Source organism: Canis aureus, chromosome 2 (assembly GCF_053574225.1).
Source record: "Canis aureus isolate CA01 chromosome 2, VMU_Caureus_v.1.0, whole genome shotgun sequence".
NCBI classification, from domain to species: Eukaryota; Metazoa; Chordata; class Mammalia; order Carnivora; family Canidae; genus Canis; species Canis aureus.
In genome coordinates, this window is record NC_135612.1 from 53,893,000 (window position 1) to 53,904,339 (window position 11,340).

At 52.8% G+C, this 11,340-nt stretch overlaps 1 protein-coding gene and 1 long non-coding RNA gene across 4 annotated transcripts in view; both read left to right on the plus strand.

Annotated features, from left to right (window-relative positions):
* The window catches only part of ZNF710 (zinc finger protein 710), a 64,039-nt gene extending 56,570 nt beyond the window's left edge, over positions 1-7,469 (plus strand). For all 3 annotated transcript variants that reach the window (XM_077872618.1, XM_077872627.1, XM_077872612.1), the window contains exons 3-5: positions 2,090-2,281; positions 2,720-2,894; positions 7,267-7,469. In XM_077872618.1, the coding sequence (XP_077728744.1) occupies positions 2,090-2,281; positions 2,720-2,894; positions 7,267-7,433 (534 nt within the window). In that variant the 3' untranslated portion in view covers positions 7,434-7,469. The remainder of the gene's footprint in view (positions 1-2,089; positions 2,282-2,719; positions 2,895-7,266) is intronic.
* The window catches only part of LOC144298283 (uncharacterized), a 176,963-nt gene that overhangs the window by 139,713 nt on the left and 25,910 nt on the right, over positions 1-11,340 (plus strand). The window lies entirely within an intron of this gene.

An 11,340-nucleotide genomic window follows, 5' to 3' on the forward strand; every position in this document is an offset into this window, starting at 1 on the left:
ACAAGATAGTCAGAAGTAGAGCGGATTTCCTCTGCTCCTTGTTATTACAGAACTGTATCAGAACCTGTGACTTCCCTTTAGGAAAAAGCTAAATATATTTCATTTTAAAGGGGAACAGATATAAGGAAAAATATCTGTTATGGAAAAGTGCAATATGACTAACCTAGGCAGAGCGGTTTGTAGGGATGGAAGATGGAACGTGATGTCCTTGTCCACAATGTCCCTTGGCTACCACTCTGGCCCACTGTCACCGACCGTCCTCTCCCTCCCTTCAGGCCACTGACCACCCTGCCTTCCAGCCACTGTCACCCCCTCCCAGAGGCCCTGCTGTCCAGGCAGATAAGATGAGGCCTCTGGGGTCCCACAGCCTAAGTCTGGTACTGAGCCTGCCCCATCATTTCCACTCCAAATCCAACCAACTTCACGCTCTGAAGCTCAATGTGCACAGAGTTCCCTCTTTCCCTAATGGCAGCCATAGGGACACATTGCATCCAACCTTTGTCCTCACCTCTCACAGTGGAAACAGCAGTACATGGGGAGAGCAGTAGCCAGGCCAAGAATCCAGCCTTCCCCACCCTGGGAACGTTTTCTGCTAGAGCAGAGATGATTAGTAGGCTTTATTGCAGTCAGTTGGTATAGCTGCCCAGAACGTGATGTTAAGAAGGATTCTGAAGCGGATGAGCTCAGCCATAAAAGCAGACTGTGCATCAAGTGAAACCAGATGACTGCTTGACCGTGCATCTGCAGGGGAGAGAGTGGGAGTGATAAGCACATGTGCCCATTATGTGCCATTTTTCTCCCCTACTAAAAATCCCCACGATCTGCAAAGTGTTAAGAGAGAAATAATATCTCGAAGAAACACTGAAAACAAAAAGGCTGATAAAATTGAAAATATCCCTGTCATCAGCCTCCATTTGCACAATGCGTACATCATACACTTAGAGACCAAGTGCCCCAAGGCAAGGCCCCCTGGTGGTCAGACACCTCCTCAGTGTGACAGGCCAGCATTTGAGCCCCTTTTTGCTCAAAGAAACAGACCCAGGCACCGGTTGCTTATACTAAGAAACTTTGTGCCGAATAAGCAGTTGGGACAGCTGCTGCGACCACACATAGAGTCTGACCCATCTGTCCCTCTGGGGGTCTCCTAGATTACTGCCTCAGCAACGAGGTCAGCTCCCAACTATTGTCTTAACTTTCCTCCCCAGACAATACACCAGCCCCCCTGTGCTTACCACACCCTTTCCTGCTCTGGGGTCACCTCTAGACAGTGGAAGAACATGTTGACAGTCAAACCGGAGGGTTTTCCACTGGAATCATTGTCTCCTAGGGCCAAGTGTCCCAGACTTTTTCAGTGAGAAGAATCACTGGAGGGTCCTGTTGAGAATAAACATTCCTGGGCTCACTGGCCCAGAATCGCCAGGGAGGACTCTCCCGAGATGCTGGGTGTGCAACACGGTGGTTCTTATTACCAGGGAAGCTTGGAATAGCCTCAAGGGGTCAAGTGGATAGGCTCCAGAGGTTTGAGAACTCTTGTGTTCAAGATCCAAATGTCACTTTTCCTGGAGTGTCTATACTTTTTGTCATACTCTCAAAAGGGTCAGTGAACCAGAAGGACCACAACACTGAGGGGAAAATGCATACACATGCCCTTGACCTGAGCACAGCAGCCAGGCTACAACTGTCTTCTTGGCCACAGATCCCTGGTGCCTGTGTGATGCTAGTTGTCACAGATGCCCAGTAAATGGTTGCTGGACGAATGAATGAATGAACATGAATTGGCCTTGGTGTGCTGGTACAAACCTAGAAGTACAGGTGGGCAAGAGACAGGTGTGTAGGAACAATAAGGCTCAGCCAGTCTCTGCCTGTTACTGGAAGGCTTCCTGGAGTAAGTGGCCCTGGCCTGACATTCTCCCGGTGGCTTTCAACAAGTTGTTCCCATCCAGAACACCCCCAAGAAGTCGCTTTCCAGAAGCTGTGCATATACCCAGACACCGTGCCCTATACACACACACACACTCACACTTCCAGAGGTTGTGCCCATCCCGTAGCCTGACTATCACACCTTCTCCCCACCACCACCCCCTGCCAGGGCGTGAAGGAGTTCAAGTGCGAGGTGTGCGGTCGGGAGTTCACCCTGCAGGCAAACATGAAGCGGCACATGCTGATCCATACCAGCGTCCGGCCCTACCAGTGCCACATCTGCTTCAAGACCTTCGTCCAGAAGCAAACCCTCAAGACCCACATGATTGTACACTCACCTGTGAAGCCATTCAAATGCAAGGTACCAGGCTGTTGGGGCCCCAAAGCAGGACGTCCCCATGGGTGGCCCAGAGTCAGCACTACCTCAGATCCTGCCTGGCCAGTGCCAGCAAGGGACCCAGGTTTGGGTGAAAATGCCTGGGCTTGAGGGGGTCGCTGTGGGCAGTGGTGTTCAGAGGTGGTATTGCTTTGGGAGTTGGGGAAGGGGTGAGGGTCTCCGGAGGGAGAAAGCCCAGGGGTAGGACTCTGTGGTGGAAGAGCCCAGCCCTGGGGTTCTAGAAACTCCTGATCAGGGAGACCAAAATGAGCAGCTTGGTTCTCCAGCTCTCAGGCCTTTAGGGTCCCATAGGAGGGGACAGAGTGAGTGCTGTCCAGAATGAATGGGATTCCAGCCCCACCAGGGGCTCTGGGAGGGCGGGCAGGCTCCAGGGTCTCCTGACGCCAAGTTGGTGTGTTTCAGGTGTGTGGGAAGTCCTTCAACCGCATGTACAACCTGCTGGGTCACATGCATCTGCACGCGGGCAGCAAGCCCTTCAAGTGCCCCTACTGCTCCAGCAAGTTCAACCTCAAAGGCAACCTGAGCCGACACATGAAGGTCAAACATGGTGTCATGGACATCGGCCTGGACAGCCAAGGTGGGTGAGCCCCACACAGTGGGCAGCACACCTGGGAGCCCCCTGTCCCATCAGGGACATTGGGGAGGCCGGCCAGGCCTGGGATCTCACTGGGAGGGGCCCCAGCTGAGAGAGCAGGTCCCTGTGAGGGTTGTCCTGGTGATAAGAATGGAGTATTGACATATTCTATAAAGGACTTCAGCATGCTCATGATCATAAAGAAATACACTAAGTGATATTGATCCCATGCTGTGTGTCAGGCCTTTAGTAACTTACCTGATCCTCACAGTGAAGTTGGCTCTACTAATTATCCTCATCTTACAGATGTGGAAACTGAAGGACAGAGAAGTTAGGTAATGCTTGGAAGGTCACAACACGGCGGGGGCGGCACGGGGGCAGGGGACACAGACATTTTTATGACTATGACAATGACATTGAAGATTTATGGTTGGCTGGGACTGAAAGGATCAAAAGGGAAAAGGAGCAGCTGGAGAGATGAAGGAAACCGGGTGAGATCCTAATTCCAGCTATACCATGGGAAGGTCTGTGGGCATCTGGGAGGAGCTCTGAGCTTCCCAGCAGCCAAGGCAAAAAGCTTAATGTGATCCGTCACACTCTTCACGGTCCATAGCAGTTCCATAGGCTGGTGTTGTATCGTCCTGAAGTGTGAGTGACAGCCTGTCCCCTCCACGCTCATCAGACATGGAAGACTATTAGTCTCTGTGGCATATTGAGGGGAGGAGGGACTTTAGAGATTCTACTGGAAGAAAAAGCTGATGGCACGTCAGGAAGTCTCCCTGTATGGTCTGGAGCTATTTGACTAGTGTCAAAGAACTTGCTGGAAATGCAAATTCTGCAACCCTATAGACAAAGCAGCAAGGAACATGCCTTGACAATATGGGTAAGTTGACTTGCCTGGATGACATTACTCACTAGCCATCAATCAGATTTTTGGGGATGACTGCAGGAACCCTGATTTGGTTTTGCAGCAGCTAACCAGTGAATGGCCTGGGTTTTCTGGCAGAAAGGACTGTCAATCAGTTTTCTAGTCTTGTGAGCAAGGATGCAACCCCATTGGCTGCATATAGGCGCTCTCTGTAGCCCTTCCAAACTCAAAATGTGCTATGGAACCAACAGTATCAGCATCACCTGGGATCTTGTTAGAACAGCATACTCAGTCCTACCCTAGACCTCCTGAGTCAGAGTCTGCATTTCAAGAAAGATCCCAGGGCGATCAGTTTGCACAGTAGAGTTTTAGAGGCAATGGCACTAGAGTGGTGGTTTCAAACTTTGGTATGCATTAGAATCACCTGGAAGTTTGTTAAAAGCAATGGTGAGGCTCCACCCCTGGAGCAGCTGAATCTGTAGGTCTGGGGTAGAGTTGCAGAATTTGCATTTACAGCAAGTTCTCAGGGGATGACAAAGCTGCTGATGAGGGACCTCACTTTGAGAACCTTTGATCTGGACTCTAAAGGTCTGGTTCTCCAACTTGGCTGCACATCGGAAGCACCTGGGGAATTTTTAAAATGCTGATGCCCGAGTCTCAACCCCAGAGATTCAAATGTAATTGATCTGGCATGTGGTCTAGGATCAGCACTTTAAAGCACTTTAGATAATTCTATGTGCAGTAGAGTTTGAGAGCCACTGCTCCAGCAGACCTGCCTGTACCTAGCCCACCAGGAGGGACCAGAACAGAACTTGTCCTTTTGGAAACAGCTGTCCTGCACACCTTGCTTCCAAGGGGTGGTTAAGGCACCAGCTCTTTCTGTCTGAGGTCAGGAACCAGGCATACACATGACTGCTTTCTTCCTGACTGTGCCAGATGACGGACAGTAAAGTAGTGATGGGCACTGGATGGCTGGGACCCAAGCCAACCTGCCTCACGTATAACCTTGGTCTGAAAGCCTAGGCTTCACACTTGTGTAGGAGGAAGGCAGTGTACGTTCTAGATGGAACCATCTAGTAAACTGGAACTATGATTTGGGAGGTGGATCAATGTCCTTGTCAAAAATGGTACACTATTAGCTTGTCTTTCATCCTTTAGTTAACTGTGTCATGTGAAGGTATGGCACAAGGATTTCAGGAAGAAACAGCCTAGTGTCTTTAAGATTTGGAACAGCTGGCCTTGTTTTATAAAGTCAGGAAGACTCATAGTATGTCAGATGCTCTGGGCACAAGTAGTAGACCACCTCCCCACCCCCTCACCCCACCCCCAACACTTGGGCTGGCTGAAACGATAATGAAATAGATTAAGAAAGGGCTTGAAATCCAGGCCATCTTCAGAGTTGCCTGATTCAGCCCCCCAACAATGTCAGCGGGGTGAGGCTCCCTCCATTTGTTCACAGCATTAGCTCTGATTTTCCTCATGGTCACAAGATGGCTGCCAGCACTCTTCAGGGCAGTGTGCTTGCTTGTGCACAACCAGTGGGAGAGTAAGCCTATTCCCTTTGCTCTGTAAAACCAATGAGAATTGTGTAAATTCAAAGAATTCAGAAGCAGGCCCCTCCTCAGGATTCAGAGGCCTGAATTCATTCCTGAACCTCTGGTTGGCAAGGGCCGGAATTACCCCTAGACCGTTGGCTCTCAACTGGGGGTGAGTTTGCCCCCTGGGGATGTCTAGCCAAGTCTAGAGACATTTTTGATTGTTGCACCTGGGGTGATGCTACTGGCATCTTGCTGGTAAAGCCCCGGGATACTGCTAGCCATCCCATCATGCGCATCCTACAGTACCCCCCACAACAAAGAATTATGGCCCAAATGTTAATAGTCCCAAAACCCTGCCTTAAGTTTATTAGGGCTACCCCCCGCCCCCCACTGGGGTCTGCTTCTCCTCAAAACACATCACTCACTTGTCCTAGGTGGGGCTCAATCCTTGCCAGCCAGCTTCCCAGGGTCCCCAGATCATACCCTGGGCTTCCCTCCGTGTAACAGAAGGTGGCCTCAGGCCTCCTCTGTGGAGCTTTCCAACTGGCTTTTGTTCAGATACTTAAGCACTTTATAGTAATATTTCAAATTAATAAAATTACAAGAGGCTTCCTAGAGGTTTTGCCTTGTGCATCTATGTTAACCTACCTTGAGGACACCTGGGTGGTTCAGCGTTTGAGCATCTGCCTTTGGCTCAGGGCGTGATCCCTGTCCCTGGATGGAGTCCCACATCGGGCTCCTGCAGGGAGCCTGCCTCTCCCTCTGTCTCATGAATAAATGAATAAAATCTTAAAAAAGAAAAGAAGGAAGAGAAAGAAAGAAAGAAAGAAAGAAAGAAAGAAAGAAAGAAAGAAAGAAAGAAAGAAAGAAAGAAAGAAAACTTACCTACTTAAAAAAAAAAAAAAAAGCTACCTTGGATGTTTGTCCTTGAAGAGCAAAGCCCAAGGAGACCACTGGGCAGAATGGGTTTAAAGCACCAATGCTGGGCAGCCCCGGTGGCGCAGTGGTTTAGCGCTGCCTGCAGCCTGGGGTGTGATCCTGGAGACCCAGGATCAAGTCCCATGTCAGGCTTCCTTTATGGGGCCTACTTCTCTCTCTGCCTCTCTCTCTCTCTCTGTGTATGTCTCTATGAATAAATAAAGTCTTTAAAAAAAATAAAATAAAATAAAAAAATAAAGCACCAATGCTGGGACGCCAGGTGGCTCAGCGGTTGAGCACCTGCCTTCGGCTCAGGGCGTGATCCCTGTCCCAGGATCGAATCCCACATCGGGCTCCCTGCATGGAGCCTGCTTCTCCCTCTGCCTGTGTCTCTGCCTCTCTCTGTCTCTGTGTCTCTCATAAGTAAATAAAATCTTGAAAGCAAGCAAGCAAGCACCAATGCTGGTAGCAAGTCAGAGGTCAGAAAGGGCTCCCTCCCACCATTTGAAATGCCAGAGCAGTGCAGTGGATCAAAACAACAGCACCAGCTGGGTGCCCTTGGGCAAGTTGATTGACCTCTCTGAACTTCCTTTTGACTTACTCCATGGGATTGCTGCGAGCATTCATGAGACAGTGTATGGGAAGTACTGGGCATACAGTAGGTGCTTAAATAAGTGGTGCTGCAGAAACATGGCGTAGAGCAGCAGGGTTTCATGTGGCCAATGGGACCAATGAGAAACACTGCAGAGGATGCATAGTAGGGCTGACTCAGGAGGGCAGCAGAGGCTTGACCCAAAGAAGAGCTCAAGGCCAGGCCTGCACCATCCCCCCGCCTTCCCCACCAGCTTTACCGCTCAGGTCTGGTGACCCTTCTGAGAAGCCACAGGAGCCTGGGGTTTCCGAGTGCAGGAAGGAAGAGAGGCAGCTGAGAATCCTCTGGAAGCAATGACTAAGAAGTCCTTCCTTGAGAAAGGTCATCTGCTTCCATGTAGAAGCGACTGGCTCTTGCCAGGAGGCAGCATCCGGGCCTAACCGTGCCCCTGTCTTGCAGACCCCATGATGGAGCTGACGGGCACGGACCCCTCTGAGCTTGACAGCCAGCAGGAGATAGAGGACTTCGAGAACGCCTACGCCTACGCCGGTGTGGACAGCAGCGCTGAGGCCAGCGTCCTCACCGAACAGGCCATGAAAGAGATGGCCTACTACAACGTGCTATAGCACAAGCAGGGCCGCCCAGAAGGGGCGGGGGGTGGGGGGCAGGGGGCGTGGGGGGGGACCCACGTGCTGCGGGCTGCACCTCCTGCAGCTGAGAAGCTACTGCCTACAGTCCTGAGGCCTCCCCCACACACACACACACTGAGTCATTTGCACCACTAGGGACCTTTTGACCAAATGGAGACTGTACTACTGGCCTCAGCTGTGAGCCAGGCACAGGCCCCAGGCATGGGGGGAGGAAGGAGGATGCAGGAGGCCCAGCTCTGGGTCTCCTCGGCCTTCTGCTGTGGGAGGATGGGAGAAATGCTGATGGGGCCAGCTGGGGACAGCTCACAAAGGGCACAGGTCCTCAGGTCTCTCCAGGCCCAGCCGAGCTGGAGCAGCCGGTGTGGGTAGGGCCTCCCGATAGCTCCTCAGGGGTCCTGACACTGGAGGAAGAACTTGAGCCTTGCGTTGTTTCCCCTGTAGACCAACTCCTGCCTCTAGGGATGTTTGAGCTCCTTTGCTGGTCAGCACTGCCCCCCACCTCCACCCCCCACCAGCCCCTGGGTTAGGGAAACCCAGAGGCCCCTTCCCCACCCTGTCCATGAACAGCCAGGCAGGGCCCTCTGCCTTCTACCTCCTGGTGTCCCCACGCTCTCCTCAAGCCAGGCATGCATGCAGCCCCGGCCCTGGCCTCAGGAAAGCGGGATGCGGCCCAGCCCCCAGCTAATGCCCTCTCCAGCCCACCCCCCAAGGCTCCCATCTAACAGCAGCTTGAAAGTGGGTGTCCCTAAAGTGGGTTTCAACAGATGTCACCCAGTTCTTGGTTATACTGGTCACTGTATGAGGGTCCCCCAATGTGAACAGAGCTGGGACATGCCTTTCACTGGGCACACGCTAAGACAGGCGGAGGCCCTTGGACGAGGGGCAGGGCACAGAGATGGCATCACGGGACCTGGAAGGGCTGTCCTCAGAGGAGGCCAAGGACCACCGGGGTGGCGGCGGCTGGAGTATCGTATCATTAACAAGTATCCATCTTGAGGAAGTGGACAGCCAAGAGTCAACAGGTTCCCAAGAAGAGCAACATAGTTAAAAAGAAAATGAAGACCATAGAGAAAAAAAATTTTTTTGAGCAAAAGGGGTATTTTGAAGGTAATTTATTTTTTTTTCCTTTCCAATTCTGTGTCGCCTTTTCTTTTCTGATGGAGATCATTTTCTTTTTCCAAATGGAAGCTCCCTCGCATGCTGTGCGTGCTCCGTGCCTCCCCAACCTCGAGCAAGCAGCCAGCCAGGCAGGACTCGGGCAGAGCGGGGGCTCCTCTGGCCTCGCAGGTGCCCGCAGGGAGCCTCTTGCCCGGCCCGAGGCGGGAGACAGAGCTGGGCAGGCCCTCGGCCTCTGCCCAGCCCCTCTGGCCAGTGACTCACCTGGCACCACCCACCGCAGCGGCCGATTCCGCTGGGGCCGGCAGCTCGCTCCCTTGCTTGCCCGATTGCATCGCCTCTGTCCCCATGACAGCTCCTGCCCCGGGGAACCGAAAGACAGGCCCAGGGTGTGAAATCATAGCACATTCAGGAACACTAGGGCACCCAGACTCCTACCCACTTACCTCCTGAGGCCTCAGTGGGGAGGGGCAGGCAGGGCTGTCCCCAAAGGCACGAAGGAGGTGAAGCCGCCAACTTCAGCCTGGATACCAGGAAAGGAGGGGTCGCAGCCCGGGCGGGGTGCAGGGACCAGTCTGAAATGCAGCTACCCCCAAAGCTGTATCCTTAGTGAAGGACCAAGCCAGGCTTCAGGGTGGCTGTGATCAGGACAGAGGGGAGGACAAGGTGGCCTCGGGATCGGGCAGCCGGGTGCCCCCTTCCGTCTCTGCTAAAGCTCATGCTAAGAGGCAGCAGACAAGATGGCTGGGGTCTCACAGGAGCCTTTCCCCTCCAGAACCCCGAGGCCCCCTGACCACAGCCCCCCAGGTGCCCGCCATGATGACCCTCAGGTGGCAGTGACCCCCGTCACTGTAGAAGACATTTTCTCCTGCTGAGCAGAAGCATCACCCCCTGCAAACTACCTCTTCCCACAATGTCTTTCTCCCCTGGTACCAAAAAGAACCCTGTACCTCCTCCCCATCCTCCTCCTCTTTCCTGCCAGTGCAGTGGCCTTGGTCTTGGAAACCTAAGGGAGAAGGTCTGGCCCCCAGGGTGGGGCTCCCCCTTCCTCCCCCAGCCCTGCCATCAGCACCGGCCTTCTGCGAGATTCGATACTTGAACGCCCCCCTGCCCTGTGCCTTGGACCCGGGCAAAGCTAAGAGAAGGAAGCAGCACAACTCACAGTTTGAGCTGGGGGGTGGTCTCGGCAAGGCTCCTGTCCTCACCCCTCCCCGACCTTTCAAGAGAGGCGTGCAGCCTCTTGGGTGACTTAGAAACTCCTGGACGAATTCCATTCTAACTTATTTTGACGTGTATACAAACCAACTGTTTAGAAATTCCACTTGTGCAAAGCCCTACTGTGTTTTTATGTTCCCGTTTAAAAGAGAAGTTTACTTAGCAATAATTATAAATAAATGAATATTCTTTAGTGAGGTGACTGTGAGTGCTTCTTCCCATCATTCCTGAGGCCTTGGTCTTTGCCCTCCTCCCACGAGGAACCCCTAACAGGGCTTCCCAACCCCATGCCGCGGGCCATAGCTCCCCAAGGCGGGGAAGAGACCCAGATCATCCTTGGCATCAGAATGGCCACCTGCAGGGCCAGGCGCCTACACGAAGCAGCTCCAAGCCCAAGAGGGAAGGGCTCTGGCCAAGGCCCCAGAATTCCCACCACTTGCAGAGAAAAGCCGTGTCCCCTCCTGACCCACCAACAGAGCACCAGGAAAGAAGCCAGCTCACGATGCCAGACTGCACTTCAGAGGCTGCCAGCCCTTTCTACCAGTGGGCAAGAGGGGGCCGGAAACCTCGAGCTTAGGCCCAGAAACTGGGCCTAAGCTGGGCCAGCTCACCAGCTTTTTTCCCACAGCCCTGGGGGCTCGGTGTGATTACTGAAGACAAGCAAGCGAGTAGTCCCTGGAACAGGTGGAGGCCACCAGTGTGAGTGGCGACTGGAGCCCATCGCAAAGCTATCAAGGTCCAGTGTCAGAAGCCACGAGAGTCCCCCGAAACTGGGGAATTGGCTTTGGGTTGCCAAGTATTTATTTTATCAAGTGAAGCTGGTACAAGTCTTCCCCTGGACATATAAACACCAAAAGTAGGATATGATCCCTGCATAAAAAATAGCCCTTTAATCTGGATTTATTTCGCTTTACAGCAACTTTATAATCTTACTCTTTTGGTTTTGCCCAAGAATGGTGAAAATGAACCCAAGTCTGGGATGCAGTGATCTAGACCCCATGGGGCCCCCAGTCCCAGCGCCAAGCCCCAGGCAGCCATGGAGAGGACGGAGAGGCAGCTGCTGGGTGGGACTCATTTTGAAAACCGAGAAAAGGGCAAATAAAGATCTGGCGAGGTTTAGAAGGTTAGAACCGAGGGACACCTGGGTGGCTCAGTGGTTGAGTCTGCCTTTGGCTCCGGTCATGATCTCGGGGTCCAGGATTGAGTCCCACATCAGGCTCCCTGCAGGGAGCCTGCTTCTCCCTCTGCCGGTGTCTGCCTCTCTGTGTCTCTCATGAATGAATAAATAAAATCTTTTTTTTAAAAAGAACATTAGAACAAAGCAAAAAAACAATCTATGAGGAAGCGGTAACAATCAGAAAATGGAGAGGAGGATGTAGGAACCGGATCATGCTAGAAAATTTCAGGGAGCCCACAGGCCTGCACCCTGAGACTCCCCGGGGCTCAGTCAGACAGCACCACAGCATTCAGGATGCTCACACCCATCGTGGCCCCTGACTGAATGGAGAACCGTGCGCGACGCAGCCCTGCGGCATCACGGGCTGTCCCAGGT